Source organism: Talpa occidentalis, unplaced genomic scaffold, assembly GCF_014898055.3.
Source record: "Talpa occidentalis isolate TD23 unplaced genomic scaffold, MPIMG_talOcc4v2.1 talOcc4.8, whole genome shotgun sequence".
In the NCBI taxonomy this organism is placed as follows: Eukaryota; Metazoa; Chordata; class Mammalia; order Eulipotyphla; family Talpidae; genus Talpa; species Talpa occidentalis.
The window spans coordinates 31,879,278-31,902,607 of record NW_023605194.1 but is presented as its reverse complement, the minus strand read 5'-3'; the positions used below and the strand labels follow the sequence as shown (position 1 = coordinate 31,902,607).

At 37.4% G+C, this 23,330-nt stretch overlaps 1 protein-coding gene across 4 annotated transcripts in view; it reads left to right on the top strand.

Moving 5' to 3' along the window:
- The window catches only part of BMPR1A (bone morphogenetic protein receptor type 1A), a 102,068-nt gene extending 83,017 nt beyond the window's left edge, over positions 1-19,051 (top strand). For all 4 annotated transcript variants that reach the window (XM_037497288.2, XM_054690333.1, XM_054690332.1 and 1 more), the window contains 8 exons: positions 782-878; positions 1,034-1,133; positions 8,307-8,451; positions 11,574-11,766; positions 13,137-13,434; positions 15,617-15,792; positions 17,264-17,394; positions 17,478-19,051. In XM_037497288.2, the coding sequence (XP_037353185.1) occupies positions 782-878; positions 1,034-1,133; positions 8,307-8,451; positions 11,574-11,766; positions 13,137-13,434; positions 15,617-15,792; positions 17,264-17,394; positions 17,478-17,603 (1,266 nt within the window). In that variant the 3' untranslated portion in view covers positions 17,604-19,051. The remainder of the gene's footprint in view (positions 1-781; positions 879-1,033; positions 1,134-8,306; positions 8,452-11,573; positions 11,767-13,136; positions 13,435-15,616; positions 15,793-17,263; positions 17,395-17,477) is intronic.
- The last annotated feature ends 4,279 nt before the right edge of the window (positions 19,052-23,330 follow it).

Below are 23,330 nucleotides of genomic sequence, written 5' to 3'. Positions count from 1 at the left end.
GTTTCCCACTCTGTCTCTGGTGAATCCTTTCGCTGTCCCGCGCGTCTGGCCTGTACCCCAGTTCTTGTATAAATAAATAAATAAATCTTAAAAAAAAAAAAAACAGTTGCTAACTGGAGAATTTATAGTATCTTCTACCCTACTCAGCTACCTTTTCTATCTTGTCTTTTATTTGATAGGATAGCTTCCACTTTAGTCTGCGCTTATATCTCATTCATCCCTACTGTTTATCATTGTAATAAAAAAATGTTTTAGGAAAAGAGCTCATGATTTGAGTAATTTACTTTTGAACTAAAAACAAATGAATCGTTAGTAAAATATCAAGATAGGCTAAATGTTTTGGTGAAAATGCTTATGAAATGTAATCTGTAGTCCTCCGCAGTGGCGCAGCAGGTTGAGCGCTGCACTGTGAAGCTGTCCGCAGCCTCTGCAGTGTGGGTTCGATTCCCAGCCGGACAGGGAGTTTCCCACATGGTGGGGCAGACTCTCCTGTCTCGACCGCTGCTCCCTTCAGCAGTGTATTTCTGTCCTTCTGCCTGTTCTGCCCCCTACTCTGTCTCTGGTGAATCCTCTCATGCTCCGGCGCCTCTGGCCTGTACCCTATTGTATAAATAAAATATAAATCTTTAAAAAAAAAAAAGAAATTCAATCTGTAATTAAATTATAGTTTGTACATCCTTTTGACTCACTGAATTAGAAATTGTATTTTATTAATTCCTTAAAAATTTATTATCAACTTACTATATCAAACTATTCTAATCGTATCACTGTCCTTCACTAGGATTCACCCAAAGCTCAGCTACGCCGGACAATAGAATGTTGTCGGACCAATTTATGTAACCAGTATTTACAACCTACACTGCCCCCTGTTGTTATAGGTAAGTTAGCCAAGAAAAGTGTGATCAGGATTCTCCGTAAAATATTTTGTCTGGTTTTAACAATAAGCAAGCTCTCTGGAATTCAACACCACAAATTGTTTTTTTGTTTTAATAAAAGCTAATATGTTTATTTCGTTGTTTATTCCCACTGTCAGGTCCATTTTTTGATGGCAGCATTCGGTGGCTGGTCGTGCTCATTTCTATGGCTGTCTGCATAATTGCTATGATCATCTTCTCCAGCTGCTTTTGTTACAAGTAAGAAGATAAATATTATGTTAGATGCAAACAGTTGTTCTTAAAGCCAGTGACAGAAACCATTGGCTATGGAATGTAATTTAGAAATCATTAACTTGCGTTATTTCTCTTTTATGTAACTAAATTATAGTTTTTTGTTTTTTTGTTTTTAAAGATTTACTTATTTATTTATTTATTTAGTTAGTTAGTTAGTTATACAAGCACTGGGTACAATCAGAAGCACGGGAGGGTGAGACAATTCACCAGAGTCAGAGCAGGATGCAGAACAGGCAGAAGGACCGAAGTACACTGCTGAGGGGAGCAGCGGGCGGCAGGAGAGGTCTAGCGCGCCATGAGGGGGCCCCCGCCAGAGGAGGCCGGGGAGCAGCCGGGGATCGAACCGGCACTGCAGAGACTGCGGGCAGCTTCGCAACCCAGTGCTCAACCGCTGCGCCACCAGGGAGGCCCTAAATTATAGTTTTCTTAAAGGAAAAGAGGACCCTTCAACCAGTCAATTAATTGAACACAACTTTGTAATTCTTTTGTGTTCATTAGTACTTATGATTTTGTAACTTAGGGAATATTGAACTTTATATCTGAAAACTTATGATTTATTCCAAGAAACCAACTATGTTATTATTCTTTAGTTACTTGGGACTTCAGAATTATTCACATTTAATCATGATTTCAGAAGACAGCTAGCAAAGAGAAGAGAAATAAAAGGAGACAGGACTTAAACTTCAATGATAAAACTATCTTAGTGGCGTTTGGATAGACGGATCAGTGAAACAGAGTACTGCATGTATAAATGGGCCCCACTGTATAAAGAGATTTAGTATATGACAAAGGTAACATTTCAGATCATTGAAGAAAAACGGATTTTCCAAGAACTGGATATGGAACTAGGTAGCTATATGGAAAAATGAAATTCCCTACACTGAAATAAATTTTAGCCAGATTGGAACTATTTATAAATTTTATACATTAAATGAAATGATATATATGAAATGGCTTAAGTGCTAGAGCAGACCATGAAGAATTTTTTGAAACAATCTGGACACGTGGAAGACCTTTCTTAGTATGAAACAAAACCTAAAATAGGGCCTCCCCAGTGGCTTAGTGGTTGAGCGCTGGGTTTCGAAGCTGCCCGCAGCCTCTGCAGCGCAGGTTCGCTCCCCGGTTGCTCCCCTGCCACTGGAGGAGGGTCCCACATGGTGCGCAGACCTCTCCTGCCGCCCGCTGCTCCCCTCAGCAGTGTACTTCGGTCCTTCTGCCTGCTCTGCTCCCCGCGCTGGCTCTGGTGAATTCTCTCACCCTCCCGCGCTTCTGACTATACCCAGTGCTTGTATAAATAAATAAATAAATCTTTAAAAAAAAAAAAAAACCTAAACAAAAAAACTTTAAAAATAAAAATTTGGGGCCTCCCCGGTGGCGCAGCGGTTGAGCGCTGGGTTGCGAAGCTGCCCGGAGCCTCTGCGGTGCCGGTTCGATTCCCCGGCTGCTCCCTGGCTGCTCCCCGGCTGCTCCCCTGACACTGGAGGAGGGTCCCGCATGGCGTGCAGACCTCTCCTGCCGCCCGCTACTCCCCTCAGCAGTGTACTTCGGTCCTTCTGCCTGCTCTGCTCCCTGCTCTGGCTCTGGTGAATTCTCTCACCCTCCCGTGCTTCTGACTGTACCCAGTGCTTGTCTAAATAAATAAATAAATAAATCTTAGGGGGGAAATTAAATAAATAAATTTTAAAAAACAAAAAAAAATAAAAATTTGGTTGTGTGAATTACCACTATATAAAAATGAAACTTGACTATGGGGCAGCAACTACCATAAGAGCTCAGAAGACACACTACCGCTGAATAATATGGTTAACTCATATTACATACAAAGAGCTAATTTCTTGAATTATGTAGAGCTGGACTATGAAGCTTCTGTAATGAAAAAAGGAAAAAAATCTAGTAACTCATTGGGAAAATAGGCAAAAACCCCACATGATTTATCTCAAAAGAAATAGGTGTGTCTCTAGAATGTTTGGTTAGCAGATCTTTTAAATAAAGAGGCTAATTAAGCAAACGTACTCATTTTTGCTTCCCTCACTAAAACAATAGCTTTTAACTTCTTTGTCCAGTTAGGACAAGGAAAATAGGAGATAAAATGACAGTAAAAAATTTGAAATGTGTGAACCATGGGAACGATTAGTAGTGACTTTGCATACCTAAAAATCTGAATCCTAGGCTAAATTTGAGAAAGCCATAGAGCAACCAACTTATATAATTCCCCAAGAAGCTCAGGAATTGGCAGTAACAGTTATCTCTGGAAGTGAAGTTAAGGGTGGCAGTAAAACCAAGAGGATTAAAGTCTGTTTTTAGAAAATCAGATGCACTGATAGTTATCTAATGCTGCATTAAGAAATATTTCCCCAAGAGGAGGGATTAGGGTCATAATAAGGGGGAGTGGGAATTGTATGGGGAATATAATCAAAATGAAAATGCAGGGCCTCCCCGGTGGCGCAGTGGTTGAGTGCTGGGTTGCGAAGCTGCCGGCGACCTCTGCGGCGCCGGTTCGATCCCCGGCTGCTCCCCGGCCACCTGAGGAGGGTCCCACATGGCGCGCAGACCTCTCCTGCCGCCCGCTGCTCCCCTCAGCAGTGTGCTTCGGTCTTTCTGCCTGCTCTGCTCCCCGCTCTGGCTCTGGTGAATTCTCTCACCCTCCCGCACTTCTGACTGTACCCAGTGCATGTATAAACAAAAACAAACAAATAAATAAATAAAACATGCCTCTATTTAAAAATAAATAAATAAATAAATAAAAAAGAAAATGCATACGTTGTGCAAAAATGAAAAATGATGTAAGAATTATGTAAAATAAAATAAAGAAATAAAATAAAGAAATACCTCCCCAGCTGAGTGGCTTCAAACAGCAATTATAATATCTTGTTATTTCTGTGGATCAGGAATTTTCAAGGGGGACTTGCTTGGGTGACTCAGGATCTTTCATGAGTTTCCAGTCAGTTGTCAACAAAGACTGTGTTCTCCAGAAGGCTTGACTTTAACTGGCAGATTGCCCTTCCAAGGTGCTCACTTCCAAGACTTACAGGTTGGCAGGAAACATTAGTTCCCCTCACATGAGTCTTTCTGCAGAACTCCTTGTTAGAATGTCCTCATAGCATGAAGCCTGGCTTCCCTTCAGATTGAGTGATGCAGAAGATGAAAGTAGAGACTGCAGTGCTGTTTATGGAAGTCACACTACTCTGCCACGTTATTTTGGTCATACAGCTTAGCCCTACTGCATTATGGAAGGAAACTAAACAAGCACGTGTATACCAGGAAATGAGATCATTTCTTACACCAGATTCCATAGACGTTGAGATATCCCTACTTCTGTTCTAAATAATAATGTGACTTTCCTATCATCTCCCTAGCAGAAGGCTAAAAGTATATTCTCTGGAAAGAACAAAAATGAGATTAGTAGTTTGGCGTATCTACAATGTTAGCTGAATTTTTTTTATAAGATACGATTTGCTGCCCATAGCAAACCATAAAAAGATAAGACTGAAGTTGAGGGCTGTATCTTTATACATATTTAGTCTCTTATGTACTTTAATACCTTGTTTTACTTTTTTTCTGATGACTATTCTCTTTGAGTTTAGAAAAATCTAATTTTTGTATTCTTCTTGATTCTGATTTATATACATGATACCAACCTTCAAAATCAATAGATTCTTTAAAATCTCCTCTCTGACCATCAGCTCCCTTCATTCTGGATCACATAAAATTTCTGATATGAAATTTCTATATTTTTTTCTTTGACTCTTATAGAGCTTGTCAGATACCATGTCTATGTAACTTTTAAAAACAGGAATATAGGGCCTCCCCGGTGGCGCAGCGGTTGAGCGCTGGGTTGCGAAGCTGCGCGCGGCCTCTGCGGCGCCGGTTCGATCCCCAGCTGCTCCCCGGCCACCAGAGGAGGGTCCCACATGGTGCGCAGACCTCTCCTGCCGCCCGCTGCTCCCCTCAGCAGTGTACTTTGGTCCTTCTGTCTGTTCTGCTCCCTGCTCTGGCTCTGGTGAATTCTCTCGCCCTCCCGCGCTTCTGACTGTACCCAGTGCATGTATAAACAAAACAAACAAACAAACCAGCAAACAAATAAATAAAGCATGCCTCTATAAAAAAAAAAAAAAAAAAAAAAAAAAAAACAGGAATATAGAACTTCCATAAAAAATATAAAGTTATAAAAATAACCACAGGAGTGTGGATGAGAGCATGTGGAAAATGAGCACTCTCATCTAATGGTGGAGAAACAAGGAAGTCAGTAGAGCATTCCATCAAAACTCCAAATTCAGTTCTAACTTGCAGCAGTTTATACTAGAAATACGCCAAAAAAGGGACCAGTCATTCAGCTTTGTATGAAATAAAACTAGAAACAATCTAAATGTTACTGGTAGGGAGTGGTTCACAGCAATATAATGAACTGTTCCTTAGCCATTAAAGAAAAGAAGGCTCTTTATTTACTGCTATGGAATGATCCCTTAGATGTATTTATTGCTCAGTAAGATGCAGAACATTATGTATCATCTACTACCATTTCTGGAAGGAAATTTTTAAAAAGTGGACATGAATAGCAACATACATATTTTTGTTTGAATATAAATGTTCTCTAGAAGATTACCCCAAGCCCTGTAAATAGTCCTAGTTCCAGGTTCCTTCTAGAAAAATGCACTTCATGATTTAGGGAGAAGGATGGAGGAACATTTTCACTCTACACCCTTTGTGCCTTTTGAATTTTAAACCATTTAAGTAAAGCACCCATATAAATATTTAAAAATCACAAAATGGTTAAGTAGATGGGGCTGTCCATAGGAAAGCAATCTAATTTGATTCCCTAATTTCTATACTTATAAGTTCAAAATGGATTAAAAGAATAAATGAATCAAAATTTTAAAACCTAGAAAAGAAAACGTGTTTATGACTTTAGGGTTGGGAAGGGTTCTTAAACAGGGCATAAAAGTATATATTTAAAAGTAGGGGAAAGATTATCCACTTGAATATTGCGCAAAAAGTATCACCAGGCAGTTCACAGAAAAGAAGTTGAACTGTAAATAAAAAAATTATAAACCTCCCTAATAATGAGGGAGAAGCAAATGAAAACAAGTCACTACATAGCTATAACGTTTGCCAAAGACTAAAAATACAACACTTCCAAATTTGGGCTGGTATGTGGAGAAATGAATGTTGTAATAATATGCTTTTGGTGAAAGTATAAATTAATTCATTTTGGAGAGCAATTTGATGATAACTGATAAAATTGAAAGTGTAAATTTAATACATTTATGTGAGATAAGCACAATTTTTTTTTTGAGACACAATTTAACAAACTTTTGTAAATAATTAAAATGTGGCTGTCACTGGGCCTCCCCAGTGGCGCAGCGGTTGAGCACTGGGTTGCGAAACTGCCTGCAGCCTCTGCAGCACCAGTTCGATCCCCGGCTGCTCCCCAACCACCAGAGGAGAGTCCCACATGGCGCGCAGACCTCTCCTGCCGCCCGCTGCTCCCCTCAGCAGTGTATTTCGTCCATCTGCCTGCTCTGCTCCCCGCTCTGGTGAATTCTCTCACCCTCCCGCGCTTCTGACTGTACCCAGTGCTTATATAAATAAATAAATAAATAAATAAATAAATAAATAAATAAATAAATAAATAAATCTTTAAAAAAAAAAAATGTGGCTGTCAGGATAAGTTGTAGCAAATTGGTAACAGGAACACTAGACACCAAAAAAATCATTTCCTCTGCAGAGTGAGTAAGATCATGGATTCCAGATGTAGGCTTTTGGGTTTAGATCCCAGCTTTACCAGCTGACCAGCTAACTATTGGCCATGGGACAGATGATGACTCTCTGGGCTCCTCGTTTATAAAGTGGAAATGATAGTATTACCTCTTAGGAATTTTGTAAAAATGAAGTGAGTCACAGAACTATGTAAAACTTGGTATTAGTAAAAATTAACTTTTTTTTTAACAAGGATAAATATGTAAGACATGAGTATTTTTTAAAACAAGGCATAAAAATATTGACACAACATACAGCACTGACATAAATTTGTATCCACAGAAATAATAGTGCTTATGCAAAAACGGACAATTATAAATCAGACATACTGCAGGGAAGGAGGAGGGAGAGGCATCAGAGGAAGGGAGGGAAGAGCACAGGGGACTGAGGTGATGGTGCACGGGTGCAATGGTGAAGGGAACTCTATGGGGACTACACCTGAGGGGGTGGGGGTAAGCAAATATTGTTTAAAAATGGACAATGATATAAAAAAATTAATATTAAAAAATAAAATCAATGTAAAAAAATGATAGTGCTTGTGAATATATTTTTTTTTTTCATGCTGAAAGTATGAAGATGGAGATAGGAAGGAGATGACCTCTTTCATGATAGTGCTTGCCTCTTAGAAATTATCAGAGAAAAGGCTAGAGCTTCAAATATTTCTAATGTTTATTTAAAATATGTCTAAAATAAATATAATGTTAATGTTTATAAATAAATATAAGTGGTCTACACGTGGGTGCCTATTAATCTTTCCCTGTGTACTTGAAATATTTCATAATTTAAAATTTTTAAATAAAAGTCTTGAAAAATATCAAAATGAATTAAGAAAACTTCTTTTCTTTTTCATATTCTTAAAATGGAAATATTTATTGTTCATTTTGATGCAAAAGTAAATTTACTATTCATTTTGTTACAAAATATTATAAATTCAAATGAAAATACATAAAGTTGAATGTAAATGTTCCTAAACCCCCAGAAGTAACTATTATCTTCAATTTATCCTTTCTGATCTTTTTAGACAAATATATATATATATATTTTCATTTATGTAAGCTATATAAACAAGTAATATAAAATTTATAGCTCTAATCACATCTTTATGTTTTATCACTTGCTAATACACCAGGGACACCTTTCCATTTGAACATAATATATAGAACCCTACCTCATAAACTCCATTTCTGGATATATTTTAACAGAGGAAACGTTACCTTAGAGAAGACTAACTAGGATATGATCCTGTCTGAAGGAAGGGTCATGGTGTTAACTTCATTTGTTTTTTGTTTTTTGTTTTTTTAATTTTTAGAAGATTTTTCTTACCTCAGTATTTTATAGTCTTAGAATTTTAATGTAGGTTATTCTCTGCTTTTTTAAAAGACATTATTGCAAGAGCATCTCAAGCAGACGTCGTTATAATCGTGATTTGGAACAAGACGAAGCATTTATTCCAGTTGGAGAATCATTAAAAGACCTTATTGACCAGTCACAAAGTTCTGGTAGTGGATCTGGATTACCTTTATTGGTAAGATAAAATATCATATAAACAGGAATGGTTTGTTGATACAGAACATGTCCTCCTATGATAAGAGACAGCATAATTATTTCAAATTAGGGAGCATTACTAGGCACAGTTTCCATCTTACTTAGAAAGATGGCTGTATTAATACAAGGTGAAATTAGAAAAAAATAAATATAAAACAAAAATAGAATAGACCATTAAAATAGATTTATAAGCAAGTTAGAAAAGAAAATATGGTCAAAGTGTGGCATGTAACTTGTTAGTTAGCTAGCACATTTTGTTTTTAACTGCCAACTTGAAGAGGAATCAGATATGAGATTCCTTGTATTTAAATGGTTAAACCGGTTGGGAGAAGTATGAGTATTTCAGACTCTGAAATCAAAGGAAAGTATCTCCCCCAGATCTTCGTAGAGAGGATACTTGCCTTAACATAGTATTATTTATAACCAATACACATTTCATGAAAATAAATTTAAGAGAAATTGTAAGTAATCCTCAGAAGGCTATAAGTATGGAAATATTCAGATTTAGGGGTTGAAAGGACCCTTACAAAAAACATTAGATATCCATTTAGATTTTTAATAGTTTAACCACATTTGGTCAAAGTAAATACATTTGATTTCTAATTTAAAATTACATCTAATTTAATAATTCTGTAACTGAATTGGAAAAATAAAAGTATGAATGTCTCTATAAATGAACAACACAATTATATAGAAAATCTCAAGGATGACAGCATAAATCTGTAACATCCAGGAAGTGAGTTAATTAGGATTGCAGAATATAAAGTCGTTGTACAAAAACCACTGAATATATACACAGTAGCAACAATTAGGAATTAAAATTTTATGGCACTTTTATTCAAAACAATGTCAAATCATGAAACATTTTGGAATAAGTTTAACAAAATTTATGCACATTGAAAATTAGAAAACGCCAAAATAAACTGAACTACAATTTGTGGGGCCCGGAAGGATTGACTTTAAAGAGACAACAAAGAACTTTCAGGGGTGGTGAAATTGTTCTGTATCCTTTTTTTTTATATTTATATATTTTATTTTGTGTGTAGAAGAACTGGAGTGTAGGCCAGAGGTGTGGGGAGTGAGAGCATTCACACAGACAGAGTAGGGAGCAGAATAGGTGGATTTACTGAAATACACTGCTAAGGGGAGCAGTGGGAGAAACAGGAGAGCTTTGCTGTGCCATATGTAGGATAGCTCCCTGGCTGGGCATGGAACTCAGGCCATAGTGGTGATAGTTCTGAGACTTAACCCCTAGGCCAACAGGGAGGCCCTGTATCTTAATTGTAGTGGTAGTAGTTACATGGCTATACATTTGTCAAAATGCTAACCTGTTTATAAAAAGAGTGAGTTTTATTATATGTGAATTTAAAAAATTGCAAAAGGAGGCGCCTCCCCTGGTGGCACAGTGGTTGAGCACTGGGCTGCGAAGCTGCCCACAGCCTCTGCAGCGCATTTCGATCCCCAGCCACCAGCAAGGGTCCCACATGATGCACAGACCTCTCCTGCTGTGCCCGCTGCTCCCCTCAGCAGTGTACCTCGGTCCTTCTGCCTGTTCTGCTCCCCGCTCTGACTCTGGTGAATTCTCTCACCCTCCCGTGCTTCTGACTGCACCCAGTGCTTGTATAAATAAATAATAAAAAAATTTTTTTTTTAAGATTTTTTAATTTATTTGTTTATACAAGCACTGGGTACAGTCAGAAGCACGGGAGGGTGAGAGAATTCACCAGAGCCAGAGCAGGGAGCAGAGCAGGCAGAAGGACCGAAGTACATGCTGAGGGGAGCAGCTGGTGGCGGGAGAGGTCTGAGCGCCGTGCGGGACCCTCCTCCGGTGGCCAGGGAGCAGCCAGGGATCGAACCGGCGCCGCAGAGGCTGCGGGCAGCTTCGCAACCAGCACTCAACCGCTGCGCCACCGGGGAGGCCCCCTAAATAAATAATAAAATCTTTAAAAAAAAATTGCAAAAGGATTCTGTAGTGATAAAGAAAGTCATTGCACAAAATCTAGCCCATTTTAGGTGCATTTCCAACCTGGACTCTAGTGTTCTTTTTAACGTACATTGGCCACTAACACCTCTGAAAATGCAAGGTGGCAGTGTACATCTTTAATTCAATAAATATTAATGAAAATGCTTATTGTATTCATTGCAAATAAGTATCTGTAGTCTGTGAGTGGAGGTAATGGAATTCAAACAACTATGTATTTAAGTAAAAAATTTTTAATTGTGGTAAATGTAACAACTGAGTATAGGTGTTATGAAGGTGTTAACAGAGAAAAACAATACCCGGATCTCCCTAGTGGCCCAGGTGGTTGAGCAGAGCACTGTGAAGCTGTTCACAGCCTCTGAGTTCCATCCCGGCCAGCCAGCGAGAATCCCGCATGGCGCAGCAGACCTCTCCTGTCTGGCCAGCTGCTCCCCTCAGTAGTGTATTTCATCAGTCTGCCTGTTCTGTTCCCCACTCTGTCTCTGGTGAATCCTCTCACCCTCCCACACATCTGGCCTGTACCCCAGCATTTGTATAAATAGATCTTAAAAAAAAAAAACCTCAAGGGAACTGCACATACAAAAAGACTCTGAGACAAAAATGAGCTTCAGTGAGTTCTACAACTTGAAAAAGTGTAAATAAGAGGACTAGGGTAGATGATTATAGTGAATGTTGAGGCTAGAGAGTTAGGCAGAGGCCCAATCATGTAGGGATTTAGACTGAGTTAAAAGATTTTTAACTGTCATTTAGATTTTGTTAAATAATAAATCATTCCAAAGTTGAGTAGCCTGAAGCAACGGAACGGGTCAGTCCTTGCCCAAAGCAAGTCATGTAGCCAAGCCCAGTTTCTCTGTGGAGATAACCCAAGGGTGTTTGTGCTGGGAGGGAAGTTATTTTGACCCTTTTTGCAAACAGTCTGCCACGTAGATTAATTTGTGATTTCAAAATATATTGTACATTGTTTCGTCTCCTTTAAAATACATTATAAATTTTAACATTTGAGGTGGTCTGTTGTATATACCATCCTTTCTTATGAGATGGGCTATCAGACTACTTTCTAGGTCTGAATAGATAGGTTCCTTTCATCAAGCATTCAAAACATTTCACCTTTTTCTTTGAAGGTTCAGCGAACGATTGCCAAACAGATTCAGATGGTTCGGCAAGTTGGTAAAGGTCGATATGGAGAAGTGTGGATGGGCAAATGGCGTGGTGAGAAAGTGGCAGTCAAAGTGTTTTTTACCACTGAAGAAGCTAGCTGGTTTCGAGAAACAGAAATCTATCAAACTGTGCTCATGCGCCATGAAAATATACTTGGTGGGTACACATTTGATTTCAGTCAATTCAGTTGCTAAGGTTGGTGGGATGCAGGTGGAAGCCTGCCATGTGAGCTTTTTGAAACCAAGTAGAGAATACACAAGTTAAATACAGTCCTCAATGCCAGCCAACCACTTTGTTACCCAACCAAGGAAACTGCGGTGGCTTTCAAATTAGAAGTAATGCTAGTTTATTGGATTTGCTAATATACTAATGAATGTCAGTCTTTCATAGGTCATTTAATCAGTTTTCTAGGGTCCCCTTATCTCTCTGTACCTTTGCTTCTGTAAGCTTAAATCATCCACTCCTGGTTTACATGCTAGCAAAATAACTTAGGTATGATCTCATTACTAGAATGCATAAGCATGCCTAGCTTTTCTACCTTCTTTTCAGCAACTGTTTATCTTTTACTTTAGAATGCATAGCTCGTTGCCGTTCATGACTGAGCATATAGTAAGCGATTATAACAAATTATCACATACTAGGTGGCTTAAAACCAGAAACTTATTCTCCCAGAGTTTTGGAGGCTAGAAATTTAAAATCAAGATACTGGCAGGACCATGTTCCCTAAAGGTTCTAGGGGAGGAGTCTTCCCTGCCTTTTCCTGGCTTCTGTTGATTGTCAGCAATCTTTTGCTTTTTGTGGCTTGTAAACAACACTCCTGTCTTTGTGTCATCACATGACCTCCTCTATGTCCAAATTTCACTCTTCTTAAAAGGATAGAAGTGATTGAATTAGGCCATCCTAATGTAGTGTGACCTCATCTGATGTGATCACATCTGCAAAGACCCTACTTCCAAATAAGGTTACCTTTAAAATGACAGGTGAACCTGAATTGGGAGGGAACACTGTTCAACTCAATGCTTACCTTCTGAGGGAAAAAAGAGAAGAAACAGAGACCAGTGCTGTGGACCTACCGCTCGGCCAGCAAGACTGAAAAGGCGAATTAGATGAGGCATTGGTGGGCAAAAGGCAGCTGACTTAGTAACAGACTCTTAGTTGACACCTTTAATTATTCTGAAGTGTTCACTTCGCACTCTGAAACTGAGAACCTTTCTCCGTTCCTCCTTACAACTTTTCATGTTTAGAGAATCATGTAGGTAATATTCCCCCACGTATATGTGATCTTTTCCCCTTGTCATTTTATCTTCTCATGATTATCATTAAAAGTATTTTAAACTTACTGTAGAAGTGTAAAGTTACATTTGTAAATGTAGGCATAAAAACTGTTTTAACACATTCAAGAGATTTTGTCAGGTAAATTAAGTTTTTATTTACTGTAAATGATACCTAAATTATTCTCAATATCCTTAAATGAACTGTCATTCTTTTTAGCCTCTTCTGATAACTCATCTTTTAAATTTGAACAGGTTTTATAGCAGCAGACATTAAAGGTACAGGTTCCTGGACACAGCTCTATTTGATTACTGATTACCATGAAAATGGATCTCTCTATGATTTCCTGAAATGTGCCACACTAGACACGAGAGCCCTGCTCAAGTTGGCTTATTCAGCTGCCTGTGGTCTGTGCCATCTCCACACTGAAATTTATGGCACCCAAGGAAAGCCTGCAATTGCTCATCGAGATCTAAAGAGCAAAAACATCCTTATCAAGAAGAATGGAAGTTGCTGTATTGCTGACCTTGGCCTTGCTGTTAAATTCAACAGGTGAGTGGTCTTTGCCCACTGTTCTGAAATTATTTTAAGCTCCAGAAGTTGTTTCCCTATTTGTATTCAGGACAATGGAATTCCAAACGTGAATTTATGTAACTTTACATAGTTATATAAATATAGTTGTGGTTTTTATGTGTTGTTTTTTAAATAAAAATTACATCATATTCAATGTAATTCTTGATTTCCCCCTTTTTATTTATCTTATATATCCTTTATTTCAATTTATGTAGATCTGTTTCATTTTTTTAAGTGTTAATACAAAGTTTTCCATAATATGGATATTTCATCTATCACCCAACTGATGGGTGTAAAAAAATTACCTGCAATTTCTCGGTTATTAGGAAAATGCCTAACAATGAACATTGTTTTTTACCCCCTTTATATTATACCCTTGGACACTTGTGCAAGTTTTTCTTCATGATGAATTCTTGGAGAAGGGATAAAGAGTATATAATACTAAGTTACAGCATGCTGCAAGTTATCCCTTCAGAAAGGGTGAATCAATTTATATTCTCATAAGCAGGCTATAAGTATGCCATTTCTCCATCACAACTTAATATTGTCAATATTTTTAAACAGTTGGTATTAGTAAAGTTTTAGGAAAACTGTAAGAATTATTTTCATGTATCTATAATACAGCAGCTTTTCCACATTTCAGAATTCATTTCAAACCATCAAATAAAAGTACTTGTTCAGGACCTCCTTGGTGGTACAAGGGGTTAAGTCTCAGAACTGTCAAGCTTTCACCAGCCACTGCAGCATGAGTTCAATCCCCTGGCCTATGAGCTAACCCACATGGTGCAGTAGACCACTCCTGTCTCGCCCACTGCTCCCTTCAGCAGTGTATTTCAATAAATCCCCCTGTTCTGCTCCCTACTCTCTCTCTGGTGAATCCTCTCACCCCCTGCACCTCTGGCCTGCACCCCCATTCTTGTATGCATAAATAAATAAATAAATCTTTATAAAAATAAAAGTATTTGTCCATAATAAAACAAATATTAAAAAAAAATCTTCCCTAGTAGTTAACAGTATTAGAACCCTGGTGGTTGTTTTTTTTTTTAACCAACTATTATTGATTGGCTCAAATATTTATCAGATGCAGTATAAGAAAATATGTATTATATTAATCTCTAACTTCAGAGTACTTTTCAGAACCTGCCAGAACTGGGAACAAAGCAATAGCACATTCATATTTTATAACTCTAGAATTTAGTATAAAAATTGGAAAATAGGTAGACATCATTCATTATTGTTAGTATGATTCTGTAGATATTAGTCATTACAGAACTAAGTTATTTGGACCTGTAAAGATGGAAATGAGTCCTAATTCACAAAAATTGAGTTTATCACATGAGGATGATAAAAGCAAGTGATTCCTCTCAATTTTCATATTCACTTATTCTGGGCACATAATTAACACTTTTTCTTATATTTAGTATTGTCCTTTCTTAGACCTATTGATAAACCTGACCTTAGGGCCTCCCTGGTGGCCTACGGATTAAGTCTCAGGGCCATCACCTCTACAGCCTGAGTTCAATCCTCAGCCAGGGAGCTGACCCACATGGTGCAGCAGACCTCTCCTATCTCGACCACTACCCCCTCAGCAGTGTAATTCAGTAAATCCACCTGTTCTGCTCCCCACTCTGTTTCTGGTGAGTCCTCTCACCCCTCCCTGTCCCCCACACCTCTCACCTACACCCCAGTTCTATGCAAAAACAAAAATAAAATATTAAAAATTGACCTAAATTGATGAAAAGTATTTATTATGAATATTCATATTTAGTTTTTCACTACAAACATAGTAATGAGTGATTCACAGTGATGCTCCAAACCCTGCTGAGAGTATTATATGTAACATATATTTAAAGGGTCTATTACTTTTCTAAAATATGAAAGATACTAAATTTCAAAATATGTCTGGCCCCAAGGATTTCTTTTTTTTTTTTTTTGGTGGGACCCTCGCCAGCGGCTGGGGAACGAACTGGCGCTGCAGAGGCTGCAGGCAGCCTCGCAGCCCAGCGCTCAACCGCTGCGCCACCAGGGGAGGCCCTGGCCCCAAGGATTTCTGATAGGGAATGTGAAGAGATAAAGAAACTGACTGACTTTTACAAGATGTGACAAAAATAAAAAAGTATCTTGTTCTTAGCCCTAACCTGGACATTGTCTTTTGTTTCAGCGATACAAATGAGGTTGATATACCCTTGAATACCAGGGTGGGTACCAAACGCTACATGGCTCCAGAAGTACTAGATGAAAGCCTGAATAAAAACCATTTCCAGCCCTACATAATGGCTGACATCTATAGCTTTGGCCTCATCATTTGGGAAATGGCTCGTCGTTGTATCACAGGAGGTAGGAGTTTAGGAAGTATGTTTATGTTTATGTTTATGTACTCCTCTTTCAAAAAATAATAGCTACAATTATATAATTTGATGTCATATAAGGCAGGGATCCCCAAGACCACTCCCAGGTTCTATGATTTCTTCAAAGGAATCAGTGTATAGTTGTCCTCACAGCTGAGATTTATTAACAGTACAAATCAAAATCAACAAAAGGAAAAAGTGCATGGAGAAACATTAGAGGAAATCAGGTACAAGTTTCCAAAAGTCCTCTCCCAGTGGAGTCACTCAGGATTCACTTAAAATTCCTCCGGCAGTGAACTGTCTTGGATAGTAAGTGAAATGTTGTCGTCTAGGGAAATCCATTAGAGACTTTGACCCCAAAGATTTTACTAGAGCACCCTCTGCCTAGCATGTACCAAAATTCCAAGTTCCTAGAAAGAAAGCAGGTATTCAGTATTAACCATAATGTTGTACAAATAGTCGTGTACAGTGAGCTACCCTTAATATATAGGTAAAGTTTTGTAATCATGTAGGGAACTCTTTATAGACAATCTTGCAGGCAAACTTTTCTAAGGATAACATTTTTAATTCTCTTTTCTGAATATCATATTGTCATGATATCGTATTGTCATAACCCCTTGTGACGCAGGGATTAAAGTCTCAGCACTATCAAGCTATCACCAGCCACTGCAGCATGAGTTCCATCCCCAACCAGGGAGTTAACTCCTGTCTTGTCCACTGCTCCCCTCGGCAGTGTATTTCAGTAGATCTGCCTGTTCTGCTCCCCATTCTGTCTCTGTTGAATCCTCTCACACCCTGCACCTCTGGCCTACACCCCAGATCTTCCATGCATAAATAAAAATAAATCTTTAAAAAATATATATCATGTTGTCATTCCAGCGCAAAATAGAAACAAAAAATAAGATTACACTCATTAGTAGAAAATTATCTGCATAAGTAATAAAACTTTAGGGTAAGGAGCCTCCCCAGTGGTGCAGCGGGTTGAGTGCAGAACTGTGAAGCTATCAGCAACCTCTGCAGCATGGGTTCGATTCCCGGCCGGCCAGGGACATTCCAACATGGTGTTGCAGACCTCTCCTGTTTCGCTCACTGCTCCCCTCAGCGGTGTATTTCGGTCGTCTGCCTGTTCTGCTCCCCGCTGTGGTAAATCCTCTCATCCTCCCACATCTCTGGCCTGTACCTCCACTCTTGTATAAAAATAAGTAAATCTTTAAAAAAAAAACAAAAAAAAACTTCAGGGTTCATGAGCATTTCACTTTGCCTTTTTTAAAGTGATATTGGCATATCCACAGTCCTGATAGAGACCCTGATTTACTGTTAAAATTCAATTATCCACTCCATAAATATTTTCTTCTTTATATAAGAATCTGTTTTACTTTCATAGTTTAGCAAGAGATGCTGAATAAGTATTTTGTCCAACCACCATTTTTTTGCCCACCATGTCTTCTCCCTCCCTGCAGGCATAGTAGAAGAATACCAATTGCCATATTACAACATGGTGCCCAATGATCCATCATATGAAGATATGCGTGAGGTTGTGTGTGTCAAACGTTTGCGGCCAATTGTGTCTAATCGATGGAACAGTGATGAAGTAAGTGGAAGTCAGTCCCCTGAGGAGGTGATTGGTAAATGTTGCCAAAACTACCTGCTCACTGCTTTCTCTGTACTTCACAGTGTCTGCGAGCAGTTTTGAAGCTGATGTCAGAATGCTGGGCCCATAACCCAGCCTCCAGACTCACAGCTCTGAGAATCAAGAAGACACTTGCCAAGATGGTGGAATCCCAAGATGTAAAGATTTGACAACTAAACAATAGTGGAGAAATTCTAGATGCAAAAACTATTTTCACCCAAGGATTGGGTGGAGTTAGAATAGAATAAGGGTGTTAACTTGGTTCTCAGACTCTTTACTCACTACACCTTCACAGGCTGCTAAATACTAAACTTTTCAGTACTCTGTAGAATACAAGCTGGGAACTTCAAAACACTTCATTCTTTATATATGGACCGCTTTATTTTAAATGTGGTTTTTGATGCTTTTTTTTATTGGGTTTTTATGAACTGCATCAAGACTTTAATCCTGATTCATAAGTCTCCAGTCAAACTCTGGGTACTGAATTATTTGTTCATAAGTGGTGCTTTCTGTGAAAGCCTTAAGAAGATAAATGAATTCAGCAGAGATGGAGAAATATACACTTTTGCCTTCTACCTGAGAAAGTTTAATCTATTTGTATTCTACCTTTGTAAACAGCCTATGGATCACCATCTGTTTGGAATACTGCTTAGTTTGTCATGTCTTGATAATGATTGTGTGTGTGTGCACATGTGTGCATACCAGAATTCCTCTGCTGCCATTTGAATTAGAAGAAAATAATTTCTGATTGCACAGAAAGATACTGGTGGCTCTTGGTTTTGCGCTTTAAAAATGCATTATCTGAGCAAGATTCGCCAATTGCATAAAAGCCACTTAACCTTGCAAGTGAGCTAGCTTCTCTACCAACTTTATTTTTAACATAAAAGTTGATGTAAAGGCCAAAAGAAGTTGAAAGTGTCCGTTAAATTTGGACTGTTTTCCTCCTACCACGATCTTTTTTTGTTGTACTGTTACTTTTGTCATGAAAAGTACCCTTTCCAAAGGTGGAATTTTCAATGCCATGAACCCTCTAAAGAAAACACTTCTTTTGAAGTGCATTACTAATTACTGCATTTGATAGATAGAAATGTAAGTGCCTATAACCATGTTCTGTATTCTTTATTCTTAGTAAACTTTAAAAGGGAAGTTATTTATATTTTGTGTGTAATATGCTTTATTTGCAAAACACCTGCTCTTTACAACCATATTTTTTATATGTACATATATTCATACTGTAGAAACCTGCTCACATTTACCTCACACCCCATCCTTAAGGGAAAAAAATTAAAAGATTGTCCAAAAAGTTACTAAGTATGAATTACTATACATATGGATTAATGCTTTCAAAGTAGCATTAGGATTTTTTTCACCTAACGCAGAAACTCATTTAAGATAACATCTCAGTTTTCCTTTATGAAAGAATATTCTAATTACAGATTTACATTTCAGAACTGAAATGAATGTCTCAATGGCTGTTTTATATGTTTAAATCATTTGAAATTGGGGATTTTATGATTTCTCTTCCATACTTGCTAAGATAAGAACCATGCAAAAAGATTCAGCATCTATAGCTATACTGTATAGTTTTTATTCAATAAAATGCCACATATTTTATAGATGCCTTATTATCCCAAGGAGTAATTCTGATTTACTTAAACTCATTATACTTCTGTAATGCCTTTAAAATGTTAGTGTCTTATTCTGAATAGTGAGTGCATCAAGTGAGACAGATTTCTTTGGATATGACATAAAATGTGATCACATAGTCAGAAAACTTTAAAGGGAAGGAATCAGTATGTATGCATTCATTACCAAAAATTTGACTGATATTTAAGGTTAAAACTTACTTATATTTATGTATACATCATTTCACAAATTTGAAACTTTAACCATTTTGACTAAGTATAATAATTTTCACCTAACAAACTTTTAAGTGTTCATCAAGATAAGTAAATTTACATGTTGGTGGTACCCAATAACTTGCTTTTTCAGTATGTTTTCTCCATTTCTGTACTGAGGAATATGGATATTTTAATCTAAATTACCATATGATTTAAGAACACTGATGAGTTCTGATCTATTTAATCTAAGGTTAACCCTGATTTATTTTTTATTTGATTACCTGTAACTCTTGAAAATCATTTGTCATCTTAATAATAAAATATTTAAGGAAAGACAAACACAGTTCTTAGCAATGTTGAAAAAGTATGTGGAAGCAACAGATTATAGTTAGTATATTAAGGCCAGTATAATGTTTTTTAATTAAATTGATCTACTGAAAGTGATACCACAAATAAACTTTGGAAATTAATTTAATAAAAACACTTTCTGGTATCACACGTTCCGAAAAAGCAAATACTACCACTTGGATGCAATCCTAATGTCTTGAAAAAGTTGCATGCAACTTGTTTTCTTCTCTCCTCCTCACTCGTACTCTAAAATTATTCAAAATGTATCCAGTACATGAATTAAAGGGGGTATTTTATGAAGTACCATAGTTAATAAATCATAAAACTCTAGACATCATTATTTAGTCTCAGTTACCACTTACCAGTTTGAAAATATGTGACTTCTTTCAGTCAGCCGTAATTAAAACAAACAAAAATCTAAGCTACCTGAATAAATAGCAAAAGTTAACCATCAATGAAAATTCTTAGGAATCCTTTTCATACTAGTAAATATTTATAGAATTAAAGGCATACTTTTATGGGGTTCTTTGAGTTTAAACTTCTCCTGTGCTTTCTTACTAAAGTTTCTAAAATACAAAATTTGAATCTAATTTCTCTGTATTTTCACAAAAGATATTTCCACCAACAGTTAGTTTTTGAAAATTGTTTTCCTAGAATGTGCCAGATTTTTTAGGTATTCCATTCACTCAAAAAAAAAAAAAATTGAATACTATTTTTCCCCCAGTGTTTTGCTTCTCTTTAAAACAAAAATGCAAGGTTATTTTTAAAAAATTGGGCATCTCTAAGTTGATCCAAGATCAAATTTAATATTGAATAATTTCTCCTAGGGGAGTTTATAAATTAAATCACTTGTATTTTTCATACACATTGCAATGTTTCTACATGTCTAAAATAATTTCAAAAGCAGAATTAATGATTGATTTTTATTTTTTAATGGTTGCAACTCTTGCATTGTTTAAAAGTGATACTATTGCTTGAGTCAGATGTTAAAATAGCAGTGCAGCAGTCCCTCTTCTTGCCTCAGTGCTGTCAGAGTCAAAACTGCAGGGAGCAGACATTTTCATAAAAACCAAATTAACACTAGGGCAGCGTCATATGAAGCAACATGTAATGATTGTCCCATACGGAAAGTATGTGAATACTGTTTTTGCAAAGGATGAAATATATTACTGTAATTTTAGCTTGTGCTCTGTACTATGCTTTCAGTGATTTATTTAAGCCCTTTTAGTGACCATTGTCCTTGTCCATTTAAAAACTAAATCATAGTAAATATTGTATAAAATGAAAATGTCATTATAGCTTAATTAGGGAACCTGTATATAGACATTGAAAAAAGGGTTAAAAGCAGTTTTATTATGCAATTGTAAAACACCAAAATATAGATTTCATCTTTGATATGTAACACACTATAAATGTATTTTGTACAGCATCTGGTTTAAAAGGTGCCTTAAGTTTACCATTAATTGCTTTGTTCTATATATAGATTATATCCAATGTATCATTTTTAAGTAAATAATCTTATTTTAGTATACTTTAGTGATGTGTTTTGTGATATTCTACTTAAATTGTATTATGTATCTGAAGTCACATGTCTGGTGAAATTTTATAACAAAATAAGTTAATGTACATACCTATGTCCGCAAGATGTGCATTTCAGCTGTCAGAAATCCAGTATGAAGCATGGAGCAGGTAAGTGACCACACACTCTTTCCTTTGTTTAGATAGAGAAACTATAAACCTATTACAGTGAAGGGTGTTTTTTTTCCTTCCATAAAAAGAACAAAACATTTGTACATGGCAGAAGTTTTGGAAAACATAGGAGAAAATAAAGATAGAAATAAAATCACTTAAAATTTTATTGCCAGATGGTACCACTATTTACATTTGAATGTTGCTTTTCAGTCTTTCTCCCATGTTGTTTTTTTGTTTTTTTTTTTTATTTTTTTTTTATAGAGGCATGTTCCATTTATTTATTTGTCTGCTTGTTTGTTTGTTTTGTTTATACATGCACTGGGTACAGTCAGAAGCGCGGGAGGGTGAGAGAACTCACCAGAGCCAGAGCGGGGAGCAGAACAGGCAGAAGGACCGAAGTACACTGCTGAGGGGAGCAGCGGGCGGCAGGAGAGGTCCGCGCGCCATGCGGGACCCTCCTCCGGTGACCGGGGAGCAGCCGGGGATCGAACCGGCGCCGCAAAGGTCGCGGGCAGCTTCGCAACCCAGCGCTCAACCGCTGCGCCACCGGGGAAGCCCTCCCATGTTGTTTTTTACAGTATTAAGATCATAGCATGTCATATATCCATTGAAAACATAATTTTAAAACACACTACATAATGTTCCAGCAAGTAGATGAAATATTTTTATTTTTGTATTTCCCCATTGAATATTTGGGTTATTGCCATTGTTTTTGGGAAAACATAATGTATTGAACATCCTTATACATAACTCCTTTGTATTTTATTTTCTTACGTTCTATTCCTACAATGGGGCTAGTGGATATAAAGCTTTGAAAGATTGAGGGTTTTTTTCAAGTTGAAGGTTTTTGGCAAATATTGCCTTATATACGGCGTAGAGCCGTTTTTTACACTCCTACCCACCGTGGATCAGTGTGCATTTCACTACCTGGACAGGTAATTTTTCCAAATTTTTTTCTCTTGGTTAGTATAGGGTATGCTTTCTTGTCCTGTGACCAGGTTCTTTTCCTTAGAGTTATGGGATCCATTTATCTGACCTTATGGTGTTCCTGCTGCAGAAAATGCTTTTAGAAAAGTTTGAACTTTGAGAAAATAAAGCCTGGGGATAGCTTTTGTTGTGCAGCATATCATTTTCCCTCCTGTACTCAGTCTCATCACCTGTCGGGGCTATTTTCTGTTATGTGTAAATTCATTTTGCCCTCTTAAGCAGTTGAACGTGTTGCCTGTAGGACGTCTGACGTGTTTTTCTCAGTCCTTTGTAGTTTAACATATTTTGTGTATATGTGGATATTTTGATGTTTAAACTTGCCCTGCCTAGATACATTCATTCTGTTGCTCATTGTTATTGTGTCCTGTTAATCTTTCCTTGGGCCTGGGGTATTTTCTGGGTTATTTCTTTATTTCCTCCCTTCCTTTCTTTACTTTGTCTGGATTGGAGTTACCATAATATCTATATTTAATGAGTAATAGTCAATTAGATGATTATTTGTCTTGATGGTCAAATCAACATAGTCTTGGCAACTAGGAGTTCATCAAGCTAATGCCTGAGTCCTGTTGACATATATCTTTCATTTTTTGAGCACTTACTACCTTTTGGCACAGTAACATGTTGCAGTTTCTGGTACTTTACTTGCTCAGTCATGGAGATGCATTTTTTCTAGGCACTCTGGTATACCTTTGTGGGGGCAGGGGTGGGGTGTGGTATTTAGAAACAAGGGTATGTTGACAGATAATCAAGACTTAAATTTCCAGTTGTCCTTTGTTTCTAGAGGTTAACATTTCAGAATTTTCATTTATGGATTTTTGGATCTTCAGGCATTTCATGATGCTGGCTTTCCACAGGTATTTGGCAATTTGGGCCTAGTTGCTCATCGTTATATTAGTGAATCCCAGTTCAGTTCTGTGTTCCTCAATTTCCTTTTTTTATCAGGGAGTGCTGTTAGAGCAAATTTGAACAGTAATCCTTACCTACTCAAGGGATTTGTACCTTCCCTATTCTTTTCCCCTTCACCCCACC